Genomic DNA, 19,204 nt, shown 5'->3' with positions numbered 1-19,204 from the left:
CCCCGAGCCTATATGAATCCAAAGATAAGTCATCATCAACTTGGTTAAACCTAAAGGGTTCTTACAGATGCGGAGTGAGGACATGTCATTATTGCCATGTACATAGTAGATCACGGACAATTACGTCATCTTCAAACGGACGTGTGTTTCCTATCAAACAATTTATCACTTGTGGATCCCCAAATGTTGTATACCTGATCACCTGTAGGGAGTGTGCCCTGCAGTACGTGGGTTGTACCACTAGACCGCTACGGGCTAGAATAGGCGAGCATTACAGGGGCCCGGCTTGGCAGACGGCCAATATTTCCAACGTCGCCAAGCATTTCTGCCAGGTGCATCGAGGTGACATGTCCTCATTTTCCTTTCATGGCATCGAAAAGGTTCTACCAACATGTAGGGGTGGGGATGTAGCGAAGCGGCATTTGAGCCGTGAGGCACTTTGGATTTTTTGGTTGGGTACCAGATCACCGAAGGGTCTGAACTCTCGGTGGGACCTGGCTCTGGCTACATGATGTTTTGTACTTTTTCTGTATTTTTCCTGTATTTTTTCTGTCTTCTTCTGTTTAGTGCGTTGTTCTCAATTTTATACCTTGTTCTTGCACATATATTTTTTCATTTTAATACTATATTTTATGTGTATTCCTATGTTTTGTGTCTAATACTTACATGGTAATGTTAATATCCCTTCCTATATGTGGAGTTTTTGGGCATGCTCACTCCGGAGGTGTTTTTTCCTCGGAGGGGACGGCCCACTCCACGAGAGGAGGGTATATAAGTTGGAGGTGTGTCATTTTTTAGCAGCTATGATTAAGAACCAGTTAGGTTCGAAACATGTCAGTTGCATGATGTGGTGATTTGGATACGTCCATAATAAAATTACTTGTCTTTTATGGACATTGTGTGGACCTTCTCCTGTTTGATGTTTACCTTTGGATTGGCTGTCCTGGTCCTGGCACTGTCCTGGACGGAGTGAGCGGTTTCCCTCCACTTCTCTGCATAAGCTACACTGCAATACACTACTCTACACTAAAACTACACTAACACTACACTGCACTAAACTACACTACAAGTAACTACACTTGACTGCACTGCACATAACTAAACTACACTACATTGCAGTACACTTTCATGCTATACCTGCTCCTGCCGCCGCAATCCTCTCCTCCTGGCTCGGGGTCCTGCTTCCTGTATGGTCCTCTTGCTTCCTCTGTGATCCTGTCCCTATGGGTCCTGGCAGCACGCTCCTCTCTAGTGGGAGCGGTAGGCAGGGAGACTGACGGCCTACCGCTATGGAGAACTGCCGGGTCCTCCATACTGCTAGCTCCATTCACGCTGTCCCTGTACACTAGTGGCTCATGTGCACCGGGGGTCACGCATGACGTCATGCATGACCCCCAGCGCACGTGTAAGTCATTAACTCTGCTCTCATACAGTAAATTAAGTAAATAAATTGACTTCAGTTCTAATTTAAATGATATTAGAGCTGACATGGCACCACACACTACTTCCATATTATGCACATTGAGAATATATATGCTACAATTTATAGAGGATTATGCTTGATCTGTACATTTAAGGGTTTACTGGACACTTCATTTGCATAGGTAAATGATGACACAAATCGAGAATTGAAGACATTAAGGGAAAACCTTGTCTATTTTCGAAATCGAGTGAAAGTTCTTGAGGCCGAGAAGAACCAAGCAGTGGAGGAGCTGGGAAAACTCAGGGAGGTGGGTAACTGCTTTGGTTGAACATCACCTTCACTTTTCACATATGACTGGACCACTGTTGTAAATGTAATGAAATTTTAATTTAATAACATTTTGACATTTTTAAGTCCTAATAAAAATCAGCAGCATTTCAGTATATTTTATTTCCACAAGTTCTGATGTACACACATCACTATAGTAAATATGTATCATAGACATTCAGGAACAGTCCATAAGAAGAAATAGGAGTAAACACCAACTGCAGGAGAAATACAATTGTTGGATTCTATTTCAGTGCTGTAGTAAGTGACCTGTGTCTTTGTGTGTCTCAGCTGACAAATAATTGTATCTCTCTGAGCAGGGAATCCATCAGTTGTCAAAGCTGAGTGCTAAATATCCATTCCTCTCACTTTTCTGTACTCTGCTGTAATATATGCAAAGACCCTTTTGCTCAGCTATCATAAGACAATAAAACAAGCTAATAAAAGAAACACAGCCAGGAACCTAGCACCACTTTTCTTTTTCTGGTTTCTAATAGCTATAGAAGCTGCCATGCCCAACACCCCTCTTTCAAGCTGGAAGGTGTGAAGATAGCATCTGTGACTTCTGTAAACTCTTTGAAGCATAGGGCTTAATTCACAAAACGGTGCTAACAGTTAGCACGCTGGTGAAAAGCCCTTTATCATGCCTAAACTCAGTTTAGGCGTGATAAGTTTAGGTGTGATAAGTTTAGGCGTGATAACTATAGCACCAACTGGGTTAGCACCGCAGTGCACAGCTGATCAAAAGTTTTGCGCTAGCAAAGTCTGGTGCACTTCGCATAGAGTTTAATGGCGCTGCTGTGCGTGCAGGACTTTGCGCGCAATCTAAACTTATCTAAACTTATCACGCCTAAACTTATCACGTCTAAACTTATCATGCCTAAACTGGCTTTTCACCAGCGTGGTGCAATGGTTATCACGCCTAAAGTCTTTTAGGCGTGCTAACTGGGTTAGCACCGCTTTGTGAATCAGGCCCATAGTGTTTTATCTAGCCACCTTCTGAGCTTTTGTTTGCTCTCTGCTAATATGTGCAAACAGGGCCGGCCCTAGACTTTTTGCCGCCGGAGGCAAATTAGAAAAAACTTGTGGATTAAGTGGACGGCGTTGCAGGAAGTGACGTCAGTGGAGCGCACGCTGGAACGCGGAAAGGTGAGACCTCCCCGCCCGTGCCTCTTACTATCGGCTGCTTCTTAACTATTTACAGCTGGAGGGGAGCACAGATCGGGGGACCCAGGCGAGGGAGGGGGGGCCCCTCCCCACCGCTAGGCCCAATACCCCCGTCTTGCCCGCTACCCCTCCGGCTCGGCGGCCGGCCCCCTGCACCCACGGACGGGCGGGTGCCGCCCCTAGAAGTTTGCCGCCTGAGGCAAAAGTTTCACCCGGCCTCATGAGCGTGTGCAACAAAATAATTACATCAGTCCTTGCCTGAAACTTCTGTGGCCGGGCAGTCCATGGAAGTAGGGCAATAAAAACCTCTGCTAACCTTTTAAACGTAAAAAGACGAGGTAAAATTGAAATTTTCTTTATATTGAGTCACATTGTTGGCAGGCATATTTAATGTGCTATTGAGGAGCCCTGGGTGCTAAAAATGGTGCTTAGTTTACTATATAAGTCTAAGTAAAAAACAGCACAACAGCTTCTTTCCTGTTCTGTCTTCTGTTTACTTATGCTAAACATGGTCTGTTTCTGACTGTGTAAGGGCTGGTTCATACTGCAAGAGTGTTTTAACCTCTGGTGATTTAAAAAGCTCTTGCTAATGCAATTCTATGGCCAATTTTTATAAAATCACATGGCTCAAGTGAGAACACACACATAGTGTTAGGAATGATATACTGCTTTCTCCTGCCCGCTAATGGCAGTATTGATTTGGACTGCCATGGACTTTCATTGTGCCACCAGCAGAGGGCTCTGTAACCTTTAAACAGCCCTGGATTTCAGCCATCCACCCGCAGATGGCCATATGTTGTCTGTGAGAAAGACCTGCAGTTCCTGATCGGGCCTGTGGGTAGTTCAGGAGTTCTGCAGTATCACACCACTAGCTCCTTCCTGTTACCAATAACGCTAATTGCATGGCCTGTATAAAGTCTGCTGTTTGCTCCAGCCAGTTGCCCGAACTTTGTAGTTACTTGCAGACCTGAGTCTCTGGACCTTCCTTGTTCCCGTACCTGATCTGAACATGTTCCGTGTTGTATCTGTATCTGAACTTGCTAACCTGTTGCTGACCTATATTGCCTTGTAAATAGATAGGGTTTTGGTTTAATGTGTATACACTGCTTGTGCTTGTTTGTAGGAGATTCCTTGTATATATTGTGTATTGCAGTGATTGCATGTGGTTTGCACTTTATTTGCATTTATGTTGGTATGCACATTTTACACTTTATTGCTTTGCAATACAATCCTATTGCTCATTATACTGTACCTCGAGTATCTGTATCACTGCACACCGTGGTTATTTCATGTTCAGGTTTGTAACATATAGCATTACATTATGAAGAGCTTTTAAAATCACAAGTGCTTAGAAAAAGTTCTTGTAGTGTGAACCAGCCCTTAGGCTGTATTCCCACTTGAGCTGAGAACAGACATTTTTTTGTTCGTTCTCCGCTCATTGTTAAATTGACAACCCATGACTCCTATTTTTAAAATAGGAGCCATTCACACTTGTTTTTCTGCAATGGATAGTGGCCCCCCAAATGGCTGCTGTGGGGAGGACAATGGTCTTGGATTAATCGTTTCACAAGGCTGATTGCTGGCCAAGGGGTCTGGGAGCATCACACTCTATACACACTAGATTCTCAGCAGAGGTGTCAGCGTTATTGACTATCTTGGCCATGTTTTATGTAGCGTGCCTTGTGTTTGAGGCTTTAGCCTCCTTCTTGTCTATAAAGTGACATCCTAAAGTATGCTTCAAGTAAACGAGAGGCCTTTGTTTGGATGTAATAACCTTTATGGCCCTCCCAAAATCTTTATTTCAATATTTGGAAATATGAGGTTTATAAGTTTGTTTCACTTTTCAGGGAGCAGGTTAGGAAGAAAAGCTACTGGCACTAGATGTGGATCAGAGGTGGATTGGCTCCACTACCGGAGTATTACCCAGAGCTACGTGCACATCTTTATGAATAACTTATGTATTAAACAGAAGAAAAAGCTTGAGGCACTGTAACTTGCAAAATAGGGTTCCTTTACTCAACGGTATTCAGACAGCGGGAATGCGGTGGGGGTGACAAAGGCCTGACAGCCGTTTCGCTTAACAATAAGCTTCTTCAGAGGCCAGTGGTACACAGTGGTACATACCACTGGCCTCTGAAGAAGCTTATTGTTAAGCGAAAAAGCTGTCAGGCCTTTGTCACCCCCACCGCATTCCCGCTGTCTGAATACCGTTGAGTAAAGGAACCCTATTTTGCAAGTTGCAGTGCCTCAAGCTTTTTCTTCTGTTTTATACTTTTCAGGGAACACTGAGAGAGTTACCTTCAGCCTCAGTTTTTACTGAATGGGGAAAGCTGCCTTGTCAGAGCTCCTGCAGTCTATTCACAACTGCTGATAAGAACTACTTACACACCTTGATCTGAGTAAACAAGCACAGGAACACAGAGCAGTGGATTTCTTTATATGTAGAATAAAAACTGTGGGCTGTGCAAGAGTTCAGCACCAAGGTGGGTGGTAAACAGAAATGTACAGTTACCAATGTGTAGCATAAGCTCTTATGCCCTACATAGAAATTGCCACTATAATATATCTAATCCCTCTTTTCCACTATGGTCAAAACGCAATACCTACCTTACATGTTAGCTGTAGCAATAAAGGTGTGGTGAATAACCCTGTGGTTCAAAGCTAAATTAAAGTAAAATGTTGTAAGGAAAAGATCCAGAGGCGCCAAAAGAATAAAAACAATTCGAATTAAAAACCGGGGGGAGATATACTCACCACCCATCAAACAGACCAAGAACCAATAAGAAATTCAATGTTCAGTCAAAAAATTGACAATTTATTTGTGCTCCCAGGTGCACCTGGGAGCACAAATAAATTGTCAATTTTTTGACTGAACATTGAATTTCTTATTGGTTCTTGGTCTGTTTGATGGGTGGTGAGTATATCTCCCCCCGGTTTTTAATTCGAATTGTTTTTATTCTTTTGGCGCCTCTGGATCTTTTCCTTACTACAATCAATCCACCTATGGTGGCAAGGATTTTTCCTATTTCTATCTACAGAGAGCGACATCTTATACCTGAGTGGGGTCAGGTTCTAATTCTCCCCACCGGCACATGGAGTGGTTGCCTAGGGGCAACCAATGTTTGTGAGTATAACTTTTAATCAACTTAGCCTTTATTATCTTGAAATACCGCACCATTTGGGCTCTCGGTCTTTTGTCTTTTTCTCTTAAAGTAAAATGTTGTTCTTGCTGTTAAATATTTTTGAATGGGGATTCTGGATGCTCAGGTCCCAGCTAACTTACTGTCTAAACTATAGAAAGATAACTCCTCATTGAAGTTACTTACTTCGGAGAAGCTTTTTAGTAGGTGGGAATCTGACCTAAGCAAACAAGTCCCCACCAATATGAAACCTATGATATTTAGGAAAATATGGTTTAGTCGTAACCCTTCTTCACAACTGCTACAGCTGACATTTATTAACCGTTGGTACATCACAGTGGAAAATAAACTTAATATCAATAATTTTATGGAGATGCCGCACTGGGATTGCTTCAGATTCTCATATTTGGTGGTCCTGCCTGAACTCCACTCCTTTTGGCAGGACATTACCAACTTTTTTAAATGGCTTGATCAAAAGTACAATATACTGTAAATACTCTTACAGTATTCTTGGGTTGGCACCACAATAAAATCTGGTAGCAAAAGATTTGATTAGGAAACAGTGGCTCAATCCTTTAAGACTACAATTTAAGGAGTGAGCCGGATATAAGAGATAAATGGATGCAAAAATGGTGGACTCACAGCAACTCTCCCCTATCCCCCCCCCCTTCCGAAGACTGACTAAGTCAGCCGACTAGCTTACTGGACTTCATGATGTACCCCCTAAATAAAAAGTATCTTCCTCCCCCCGCGGTTAGATGGGATATCATAGGTGTACGTATGATTTAATGAATGGTTAGTGCCTGACATGACCCTTATGGAAGATAGAATGTTGAAGATAAATAAACAAAGGCATAACTCCCCTATATATGCTACAGTGTCTATTTAGCAGCACTGTAAATATATAACTATGTATAAAAACATTCTCTTATTGGTCAGTGGAAATGAATAAATAGTAAACTATAATGCAACAGTTTGCCCGATCCTAGGTGCGAGCTGATGAAGCTTACTATACTAGCCGGGATACTAGCACTTGGTGCACCAGAGATGTTTGTTTAATCAGACCCATGGTCATCATGCAGTGTATATGTACATAACATGCATGCTGTATAACAAAAATGCATTTTGACTGCCATATTAATTTAATACAGGGTCACCATAATTGTTTTCAGGGGAGTCAGTTAGCTCTAAGTCAAACAAATGAAGCAAACCAGAGAGTGACAGATACTCTTCGGACTCATCAGAACCTACAAGACGAACTTTCCGATCTCCATCTGAACTTTAATAACATTAGTCTGGTATGGAATATACCTTTTTTATTATTCTTTTTCCTGTATCCACATACAAAATATTCAGATGATTACAGTTGTGTTGTTAACAGGAAAAAGATCTTCTGGCCTCAAAAGTAATGAGATTAGAGGAGAAGGTTTCTGATATGTCCTTAAGACTGAAAATCGCTCAGTCCGACAAGGACCGGTTTATGCAGGTGAGTATGGTACAAGATGGTTATTGAAGATGCTATATTACAAAAACCATAATAAATTCATATATCTCCATCAATACAGGAGAAACTTGAGTTGCATCGGCGTTCACAGGATTTGTCTCTGGAACTTGAGAGGGCCCAGAGAGGGCGTGAAGGGTTTAATGATCAAGTTAGTGACCTTCACATTGAATTAGTTGGGGCTAAATCCCAGGCCAATCGGCAAGATCAAGAGAAGGTACAGATGAAGGAGGAACTGCTGATGCTGAAGCAAGTAAGATCTATATGATACTTATCGCACATTTTACTCATCATCAGAATTTCACCCAGTTACATCAGTTAAATGAAATATTATTAACCTCTGTACTAACCAGGTGAATGAGAAGTTGTCAGCAGACTTGGCCCAAACACAGCAAACTCTCCAGACTACTCTTGAAGAGCTGCACCAGACGCAGGCAGAACACAAAATTGCTAGCAATCTTTCTGCTGCTCTTGAGTCTGAGCGCAAACAGCTTCTAGAAGAGAAACAACTACTTATGGCTGCGGTTGAGAATGATGAAGAAAACCAGAGTATTCTCGATCTCAGGTGATTGATTGTACCTCATTTGTTTACAACTTTTAGAATGATTGGAACTTATACATTACAGTTTGTAATTTTCCACCATTTTAAAATGATAATACCTGGCTGGCAGAATAGTATATAACATAGACAATCTCAGTTCTCACTTTGTCATGCAGCAAACTCAATCTTCATCAATAGAATTGTTGTACTGGATTAGCAAAAAGCAAGTAAAATACTCACCAAAGGCAATCATCTAACAAGCGTAGCAGACACTGATGATAACTGTGATGGACCCCTTCATAGGTAAATAGTATAAGATAATGACAGCAGTGCAGTCTCACATATTTCAGACTTGGAGAATGACTTAGGAATACTAGTTGATAACTAGTTAGGTAATCGTATACAATGCCAGGCAGCTATAGCTAAAGCAAATAAAATTCTGGGATGCATAAAATGGGAAACTCGAGATGCTAGTATACTACTCCCCCTGTATAAATCACATGTGTGGCCACATCTGGAGTATGGGATACCGTTTTGGGTACCACACTATAGAAAGGACATTGAACTTCTAGAAGGGGTGCAAAAATGGGCAACTAAATTAATCAAAGGGATGGAAGAGCTCACTTACCAAGAAAGGTTGGACAAACTGGGTTTATTTAGCTTGAAAAAAAGGTAACTAAGAGGTGACCTGATTAACATGTATAAATACATCAGAGGGCAATACAAAAGCTTGGCAGGTGAGCTTTTTGTCACTAGAGTTGTACAATGGACAAGGGGACAAGGGCACAAAAAGTTTTTGCCATTTAGTAAGTGATCCTTCACAGTGAGAGTGGTTTTTAAAATCTGGAATATCTTACATCAGGAAGTATTTATGGCAAACTCTATATCTGCATTTAGAGGATACCCAAGGTGAAGTGGCATGATGAGATAGACATGTGTATGTACAGTGCCTAGCACACACTTAACTGTGCTGTGTTCCTTTTTTTTCTTTCTCTGCCTGAAAGAGTTAAATATCAGGTATGTAAGTGGCTGACTCAGTATTAACTCAGACAGGAAGTGACTACAGTGTGACCCTCACTGATAAGAAATTCCAACTAAAAAACACTTTCCTAGCAGAAAATGGCTTCTGAAAGCAGGAAAGAGACAAAAAAGGTAAATAGCTCATAGATTTTAGCTCTGGCATACTTTAATGAATGTGTCATTAAGCAAAAACAATAAAACAGTTAAAACGTAAAAAGTGGATTGAAACATAAAATAAAACTGTGGAATATCTTAAAAAGTCATTTTTAGGAGAAGGAAGATAGATAAAATTGTTTCTTTTTGCCTCGGGTGTCCTTTAAAGAGGTCTTTGTGTCTTTCCTTGCATTGAAAGGCATCCAAGGCTATAATTATTAGGCGATTCCCTGGAGAGTTGATCCAGAGATTTATCTGACAGCCATCTGGAGTCGGTAAGGATTTTTTTCCTTTTAAGGCTAATTGGCCCAGGACTTGTAAGGTTGTTGTTTTTTTGCCTTCCCCTCAATCAACTGGGATATGTGCAGCTTCACGATGGTGCTGGTTATTATAATTTATTACCATATTTTCAGACTATAAGACGCCTCTGACCATAAGACGCACCTAGGTTTAGAGAACAAAAACCAGGGGGAAAAATATATACTAAACCTGGTGCATCCATGGTAAAGGGGCACTTTGTGGATTATGCCCCCTTTGTACCTCATGTCCCCTTGTACCTCTTGTCTCCCTGTGTCATCCTCTGTCCACCTTGTGTCCTCCTATGTCCCCCATGTGTCCACCTCTGTTCTATTTGTGTCCTCCTTTATGCCCCCTTATGTCCTCCTTTTGTCCCACTCTACATGGGCACAGTACAGGCAGTCCCCGACATTGTGACGGGTTGGATGTTCGTTTTGGCAGGTGTTCACAAGTCAGGAACTCCCTGCATTTGGACTATAAGATGCAGAAACTTTTTTCCCCCACTTTCGGGGGAGAAAAAGTGAGTCTTACAGTCCAAAAAATACAGTAATTATATTTTTTTCTGGTTTATTTATTTTTTTCCCTGGTTGGACTTGATGGACTGATGTCTTTTTTCAACCAAACTATCTATGTAACTATGTGATTATTTTATATTGTAAACTCTTTCTGGTATTCAGTCTTTCCATGGTACCCCCCACACAATACCACAGATTCTCAAAAGCACCTAGGTAACCCAGGTTGTGACAGTAACACAAAAATTGTTGTGTGCTCCCTGTGCACGGCAACTTTATTATGCTTTTGTGAATATGGGCTATTGTCTTCAGTCTTTTCCAAGTGCAGCCCAGGGCCAACTCCAAGTTTTTCACCTATCCAAGGCCAGGTTAATAATTTTTCCACCTCTAGACCAACGTTTTATTGCTCCCCTTCTATGTGCAACTCCCACTTAAAGTGTACCAGAGATTACCTGCAAAATAAAATTTATACATACCTGGGGCTTCCTCCAGCCCCATGCGAGCTGATCAGTTCCTCAGTATCCTCCTCCGCTGCCTCCATTCTCCGCTATAGGCCCCGGTAAGTGAGTCACTCAGTGCCAGTCGAGTGCGCGATGGGGCGAGCGCGCGTGGCCAGGCCGCACCTGCGCGCTAAGCTCCGACTTACTTACCAGGACTAATAGCCCAAAAATGGAAGCAGTGGAGGAGGATGACGAAGGACTGATCAGCCCTTATGGGGCTGGAGGAAGCCCCAGGTATGTATAAATGTTCTCTTGCAGGTCGTCTCTGATTTCTTTTAAATGTGTAACATCCATATACAGCGTTCTCTGTGTTTCATGCATAGCTCTGTCAGGTAAACACAAAGCCCATGTTTTGTTTTTTTTGTAGCCTTTCTAAAAATCCAGCCCTTCAATTAACATAGTTCTAGTTTTTCAACAATGGAATGTGAGTGAGATCATGTTAAATTCTTCTTAGAGGTCTCTGTTTCTTAAAGTAAGCTTGTTACAAAATAATTTGCTTTTCTTGGGATGCAGCAGTGAGTGGCCTCTCCAACCTGTATTTGATAAGTCCATGATCTCCCTTCTGGTCTCCTGATAGACTTGCTCCTAATTTTAACATAATTTGCTTACTTGTTCCCAGGATTTGCAAAATCTCAGTAGAGGTTAGGACCACAACTAAAGAGACAATTTTAGCAATTTGTGCTAGTTTAATATGCATTTGTAAGTATATATAACTGTTGTCTATTTTTTTGTTAGAGATAGGAATGATGTTTCCTGTACCAGCAGAGAGTTGAGTCTTTCCATGTATCATTATCATAGCTTAGAAATCACATGTAGGGGGCGGAGCTAGCGATGCTTGCGTGAAGACGTTTTCTAAGAGAGCTCCTGCTCCTGCTTGCCAATTTTAAGCTAAAAGCAAGATTCTAACAAAGGTAACGGACCCAAAACATGTCCAGGAGGCCCAAGAAGGGTCAGGACACAGCCACACCGCGAAAGGGACCGACTTCGAAGCAACCTACGGTTCTCCAGCTCCTTAGACGAAACACGGCTACTCAGACTCCGGCTAAGATGGCTGCCGCGGCCTCCTCCCAGCCCTCATCTCCGCAAGATGCGGAATCTGCCACAACTAAGTCCCTAAATGAGATTAAGGACTACATGCATAGCCTGGCCACAAAAGAGGATCTTACTGAATTGGCTGAGCATATCACCGCAGCTACGAGAGTCGAACTACAGGGAATCCAGGACACGCTGGGAGACCATGGCGGGAGAATCGCCGCATTGGAAGCAGAAGCAACAGCCATAAAAGCGGAGCTCAAAAAGCTAACGGCAGAAAGAAAACAACAAGCACTCACTAACTCTCTGCTGAGAACCGGGCTGGAAGATCTCCAGAACAGGAGCCGGAGGTGTAATATACGGGTCCGCGGCCTCCCGGAAGAAGTCCAGCCACAGCAGCTTGGCTCAACTCTGTCGGCCATTTTCAAAGATCTACTAAAGCAGCCAGAAGGAGACCCGCTGAAGTTTGATAGGGTACACAGAGCGCTGCGCCCCATGCCGGCAGCCGGGGAACCCTCCAGAGACGTTATCTGTAGGCTCCACCATTACAGCATCAAGGAGGCAATAATGGATGCAGCACGGAAGGCGGACAGTATCGAACATAACGGTTACCAGCTCTCCCTATACCAAGACCTGGCGCCGAGCACATTGGCCCAAAGAAGAGCCCTGCAGCCGTTGCTTAAATCCTTAATAGATTTGGGGGCTACTTACCGCTGGGGATTCCCCTTTCAATTGCACATCACGAAGGGTGACCAAAACTTCTCCCTGCGTTCTCCATCAGAGCTGCCAGACCTCTACGAAAAGCTGGACATACCAGCGGTGGATCTTTCGGAGTGGCAACCAGAGAAGATGCTTATGGGCCTACCGCAGCGAGTGAAGCGGCAAAGGAACGGAGCCCGTAACCTGCAACCGGAGGTGGACTAATTGATCTGAGGAGGCATGAATCGGCGCTCTGCGACGAGTAGATAAGTACTCCTGATTATATATACAGCAATTTACTGGGTAGTGGAGCTATCGGGGTCCCCCTTTTTCACCCATGCTGGGCAACACAACGCTCTCTTTTGGGTCCCAGGACCATGGTATTCCCTGGACAACAGCTTGGAATCTATCTCATACATAAAGCCGCAGGGGTACTTTTTTGTTTGCGAGGGGGATCCTCTGGGGGGACACTATAAGCCGCGGCACAAGGTTCAAGATGCGTCACAGACTCAAGCTCTAGCAATCCACTCTCTCCGCTGAGAAGCCCTAGAAAGGAGGTCACCAAGGCCCACGCTCATAGTAGTCTATACAGATACCGAATACCGAGGTTAAAATGATATTTAAGCAACTGTATGATGTTTTAATTCTATATCACCCACCTATAACTGACTCCTTAGCTCACAACTTGATAAGGGTGATATTTCTGTATGAAGATAATAAGGTACCTGTGTAGACTTGTTCACTCGATCAATGAACATTGTTGTTTTCTCCACAGCTCTCCAATTGAATAATAACAGAGCGGGATCTTTTCCTACACATAGCGAGCGATTCCTCATATTAAGAGAGGTTCCGTGGGTAACTCAGAGATACGGCATTCTTAGTGTTTACAGTAGCATACTATAATAAGAAAGTACTGCCAGAGAGAGATGGAGAATGGAGGTAAGCCTAATGCCCCGAGTTGAGGGTGGTCTAGTAATAGGTCATCATTATACCGCAATCTAGTAGACCGAGCTCTATGCCAATCAGCTTGTCCATAGGGACCCTCAACCTTAAACATGGTTACCACCCTCACCTTGCAGACCCTTTGTGCCGAGCTTGTATTGAGAGAATTCCCGCTTGGTTGGAAAGCTTATTAGTGAGCTAGGGAACATCAGATCCCGCACCTGACCCCACGTAGACCCCCTCCACTACTCATTCCTCTTGGGAGACTTTGATGGGTCGCAGATGGGAAAGAATAGGAATTGATTATCACAAATTAGTTTGATCTAAATTGCCGCTTTGGTTTGGGTTTCCAACATTAGGTAATTACTAGGTCCGTTATAACATGATATTATAATATCACTTTGTTAGGCTTTACGCTACTTTTTATATTTCATATTGCTTGCTGTTAGATATTTTGCTATATAGAGATATCATTAGGGCAGGCGGGAGGGGAGACCTCAGTCTCACGCTTGAGGCGTGGCTTCTTTCTTCCCACGTAGGTACACCCTGATTCCCAGGGTTAGGTGTCTAATGACAGCTTATGTAATAGTACTCTTCATGTTGAAGATAATGTTATGTTTTCAAAATGTCATATGCCTGTATGCACTGTTGCATGAGAAAAGGTTTTGGGGAATTTTTCTGGATGTGCTCCTGGACCACGAGGGTAAACAAAGCATGTTAGAATGGCCCATATGAAAGTAGTATCCATTAACGCCAAGGGCCTTAATATACCCGAAAAAAGGAGAATGCTTCTAACAGATATGCAGAAACAAAGAGCACATATTGTCATGGTGCAGGAAACACACTTCAAAGAGGGCAATCACCCTAAGCTGAGCGATAAACACTACCCTATTTCATACCTTAGCTCATCACCCATGTCAAAAACGAAAGGCACGGCAATTCTCATAGCTGGTACGCTTCCTTTCACTGAAATAGCCACTAGGTCTGATGAACAGGGCAGATTTGTCTTGATAAAATGCCTGATTAAGGATCAGAAATACACTCTGGGTTCAATTTACGCCCCCAATGTGGACCAAGACAAGTTTATCCTTAAATTTCTCTCAGAGTTGGAGGCTTTCATGGAGGGAAGTGTCATTATTGGAGGGGATCTGAATGTGGCACTCAACCCACAAGTTGATACTTCACACGGCAGATCCTCCCTGGCCTACGCGAAGCTGAACAGAATAAAAAGAGCTCTACATGAAAGACAGCTGGTAGATGTTTGGAGGGTGACACACCCAAGCACAAAAGACTATACTTACTATTCCTCAGTGCACAACGTTTACACGAGACTGGACTATATCCTAGTCTCGCACAACCTCCTGTCGGAACAGGTAGATGCTGAAATAGGTGTTATCACATATTCAGATCACGCACCAGTAAATGTAACTCTAAACTGCAAATCTAAAAGAGAGAAACCTTTTACATGGAGGCTAAATATCTCTATGATACAAGATGTATCTGTGAAAGAGTCGATTGAGAAACAACTAAACGACTACTTTGTGCACAACGACAAACAGGGTGTGTCCCCCTCCATTGTGTGGGAGGCCCATAAATGTGTGTTAAGAGGCTTCTTGATTGGGGTCGGTGCCCGACGCAAGAGGGAGAGGGGAGAACTGATTATACAGCTGCTTGGGGAGATACGCAACCTTGAAAGTAAACATAAAAACTGTCCCACGGGGGAGTTACTAATACAGCTGCAGACAGTGAGAAACAAACTCAATGCTATCCTAAAAGATAATGCAAAACAGGCAGCCAGGAGATGCCAACATGCATTTTATATGCATGGAAATAAATCAGGTAAGCTTTTAGCTAGGGCGCTCAGACAACAACAACAACGCACATACATTGCCCAAATAGTAGATAAAAATGGTACTAAACACCATAAAAGTGAAGCCATTGCAAATACGTTTAGAGATTACTACCACAACCTGTACAATCTAACAGAGCCCTCTAGTGAAAATCTCAAGATACCCCCTCCGGATGAAATTTCTAGGTATTTGGACCAGGCCGGCATGGCACAACTAACCCCTGATATAAAACAAATGCTAGAGGAACCTTTCACAGAACTAGAGATTCTGCAAGTGGTGAAAAATCTGAAACCGGGGAAGGCTCCGGGGCCAGACGGCTTCCCTGCCGAGTATTATAAAAAGTTCAAAGGAATACTAATACCACAGTTGTGCAAAACCTTCAATGCACTGGCTGCGGAAGAGGAGCTCATCACACTCCCACAACAAACGCTAGAATCCCATATAACCGTTATAGCCAAGCCCAATAAGGATCCAGCAACGTGCGGCAGCTACAGGCCAATCTCGCTATTAAACTCAGACCTGAAAATCTTTGCTAAAATGCTAGCAAATAGATTGGCTGAGCACATGGGCCACCTGGTGCACTGGGACCAAGTGGGGTTTGTCCCCAACAGGGAGGCCAGGGACAACACTATTAGAGCTCTGGATCTGCTCCAGTTCTCGCGGTCGGGGAAGAGACCTTGTATGCTTCTATCTACGGATGCCGAAAAGGCCTTCGACCGCGTGGGCTGGGGCTGGTTGAGGGCTGTCCTTAAAAACATAAATCTGGGAGATAGGATGTTACGCTGCATTGACGCCTTATACTCCATACCCACAGCAAAGGTTAAAGTCAATGGCACTCTCTCCAAGCCCCTCCAAATTAAAAATGGTACTCGGCAGGGTTGTCCCCTATCTCCACTAATCTTTGCGCTGGCCCTGGAGCCTTTCCTGTGCCACGTTAGGAAAAATCCCTCAATCTCCGGGCTAAAAATAGGACCCACTGAACATAAAACCGCAGCTTACGCAGATGATCTGCTATTTTTCTTAACCCAACCCATCACCTCTCTGCCCAACTTGATGGGGGAATTTGAACATTTTGGTAGGCTATCTTTCTTCAAGATTAATTTTAACAAGTCAGAGGCTATGAATGTAGGTCTGACAGAAGATCAAGTTATACTCATAAAACAAAATTTCCCCTTTAAGTGGAACCCTACTTCTCTTCGCTATTTGGGAACTAACATCACAAGCTCCTTAGAGGAGGTATATCAATTAAACTTTCCCCCAATTTTAGCGACACTGACGGCCGATCTACATCGATGGGAACTACCACAAATATCGTGGCTGGGCAGGATAGCAGTTCTAAAAATGAACATTATGCCAAGGTTGCTGTATCTATTTCAGACTCTGCCTATCGGGATCCCCCTCTCCTTCCTGCGAAAAGCTCAACAGATCTTTAACAGATACGTTTGGAAGGGCAAACCTCCCCGCATTAAAAGGGAAATTTTATATTGCCCCAAGCAGGAGGGTGGACTAGCCGTACCTAATATACAAAGATATCATTATGCCTCAATCCTGACTAGAATAGTCGACTGGAACAGACACGGACAGGATAAGCAGTGGGTGGAATTGGAAAAAGACCTATCAGTTTGCTCACTAATAGACTCCACTTGGATCCCTCAGACTCCACGCTCTGACTGGCAGCTGCCTCCCCTGGCCCGGATCACCCTGAGCACCTTTCATAAGGCCAACACCTCTCTTCACTTAGCGCCTAGCCCATCCCCCTTACTACCGCTTTCAGACAATCCTGACATTGGCCAAGATGGTTTAGAACACCATAGGTCCAGACGGATGCGGGTTGGGAAATTAAAATTCTTGGACATGTGCTCAGGTGGGCACTGGATAACGTTAGTAGAGGCCAGAAAGAAACCAAATTGTGCAACTCTTAGTTGGTGGGAATACCTGCAATACAGACACTACCTGATGTCACAAAATATAACCCCGGCACAGGTGCGCCCATATACTGAGTTTGAGGAACTATGCTCGCTAACTGGTCCAAATAAGAAAACACTCTCAAAAATCTACGGGTTAATAGCAATGTTAGCAATACCAGATTTGCCGTTCTTTCACTCCTGGGAAGCAGACACCGGGACAAAGTTTTCCCGAAGTCAAAGAGCTAAGATATGTACTTTTGTCCATAAGACCTCGCGTACGGTCGGAATGCAGGAGGTGAATTACAAGATACTCTCCTACTGGTACCTCACCCCACTTATATTGAATAAAATCTACCCAAACACAGACGATAAATGCTGGAGATGTGGGACGGAAGTCGGCTCTCTGATACATATCCTTTGGACGTGTTCCAAACTTATAGAATTCTGGCAGAGAATTGAAAGATTAATAAAAGCGGTGACAGATAGGAACACCCCATTTACTCCTGAATTTTACCTCCTGCATCTCAATGACTGGACAATGAAGCAATACAAGAGGTCAGTAGTGCGTCACATTTTAAATGCTGCAAAACGACTAATTGTTAGACACTGGAAGCAGACGGCAGTCCCAGGAGTGGAGGAACTGGTACAGGAAATGGACGAGACTCAATTTATGGAGGATCTTTCACATGCAGCACTGAACAGAAATGAAGTTTACAAAAAAACCTGGTCGTTCTGGACATATTTTAGACACTCAGATGACTTTAGTAAGACCCTGCATGGCTGAAAAGTCAGAGGCATGCTCTGGTCGGAAGGAGGCCCAGAGGTGGAAATGGATACCCGACTCTTGATCATATCTGTTTCTATGGGCACACAATACAAAGGTTTGAGTGGTCCCCAGGGGGCACATCCAGAGGAGGGGGGGAGGGGGGGGGGCGGGAGAGAGGGGGTTGAGAAGGGGAAAAAAAAAAAAAAAAAAAACCTTGTGAAAAATGACTGGTACAGTAGTTAGCAATAGATATTGGCTGATGATTAGCTAGGTACTTACGTAAGAGAGAATCATCCGCATTTTGGGCGGGTGGGGGATGCTATGAATTTACGCTCATTGTGCTCTCAAAGTAAACCTAACTGTAATTGATATAGATATCTGTTTATATTCCTCACTTGACGGCTTTGTTGTACAATGTTTGTAACTTTTCGACATGTTATTCCCATTTGCATTTGCATTTTTCACAAATAAAGAGTATAAAAAAAAAAAAAAAAAAGAAATCACATGTACATAAGTATTCACAGGCTTTACTCAATACTTTGTTGATGCACCTTTGGCAGTAATTACACAGCCTCAAGTTTTTTAGAATTTGATGCCACAAGTTTGGAACACCTATCGTTGGGCAGTTTCGCCCATTCCTCTTTACAACATCTCTCAAACTCCATCTGGTTGGATGGAAAGTGTTGGTGCACAGCAATTTTAAGACCTCTCCAAAGTTGGACTTTAACAGAGTTTTCTGAAGCTACTCCTTTGATATTTGGCTGTGTGCTTAGGGTCCTTGTCGTGCTGAAAGATGCGCTCTGGATCAGGTTTTCATCCAGGATGTCTCTTGCATTGCTGCAGTCATCTTTCCCTTTATCCTGAATAGTCTCCCAGTTCTTGCTGCTGAAAAACATCCCCACAGAATGATGTTGCTTCACTGTAGGGATGGTATTGGCCTGGTGATGGGCAGTGCCTGGTTTCCCCCAAAAGTGACGCCTGGCATTCACACTAAAGAGTTCAAATTGTGTCTCTTCAGACCAGAGAATTTAGTTTCTCACGATTTGAGCGTCCTTGGTCACCTCCCTAACTAAGGTCCTTCTCCCCCATATCCCTCAGTTTAGCTAGCCGGCCAGCTCTAGGAAGAGTCCTGATGGTTTTGAACTTCTTCCACTAACAGAAAACAGAGGCCACTGTGCTCATTGGGACCTTCAAAGCAGCAGTATTTTTCTGTAACCTTCCCCAGATTTGTGCTGTGAGATGATCCTGTCTCTGCGCGGTCTACAGATAATTAATTTCACTTCATGCTTGGTTTGTGCTCTGACATGAACTGTCAACTGTGGTAGTGTATATAGACTAGTGTGTTCCTTTCAAAATTATGTCCAACCAGCTGAATTTACCACAGGTGGACTCCAATTAAGCTGCAGAAGCATCTCAAGGATGATCAG

At 43.3% G+C, this 19,204-nt stretch overlaps 1 protein-coding gene across 3 annotated transcripts in view; it reads left to right on the top strand.

Moving 5' to 3' along the window:
* Positions 1-19,204, top strand: part of LOC137563335 (rootletin-like) — a 149,912-nt gene that overhangs the window by 51,903 nt on the left and 78,805 nt on the right. For all 3 annotated transcript variants that reach the window (XM_068275673.1, XM_068275671.1, XM_068275674.1), the window contains exons 7-11: positions 1,605-1,730; positions 7,230-7,355; positions 7,439-7,543; positions 7,623-7,811; positions 7,912-8,123. In XM_068275673.1, the coding sequence (XP_068131774.1) occupies positions 1,605-1,730; positions 7,230-7,355; positions 7,439-7,543; positions 7,623-7,811; positions 7,912-8,123 (758 nt within the window). The remainder of the gene's footprint in view (positions 1-1,604; positions 1,731-7,229; positions 7,356-7,438; positions 7,544-7,622; positions 7,812-7,911; positions 8,124-19,204) is intronic.

The sequence above is a fragment of the Hyperolius riggenbachi genome, chromosome 3 (genome assembly GCF_040937935.1).
Source record: "Hyperolius riggenbachi isolate aHypRig1 chromosome 3, aHypRig1.pri, whole genome shotgun sequence".
In the NCBI taxonomy this organism is placed as follows: domain Eukaryota; kingdom Metazoa; phylum Chordata; class Amphibia; order Anura; family Hyperoliidae; genus Hyperolius; species Hyperolius riggenbachi.
Note: the sequence above shows the minus strand (reverse complement) of the source record. Positions and strands in the feature narration are given on the sequence as shown.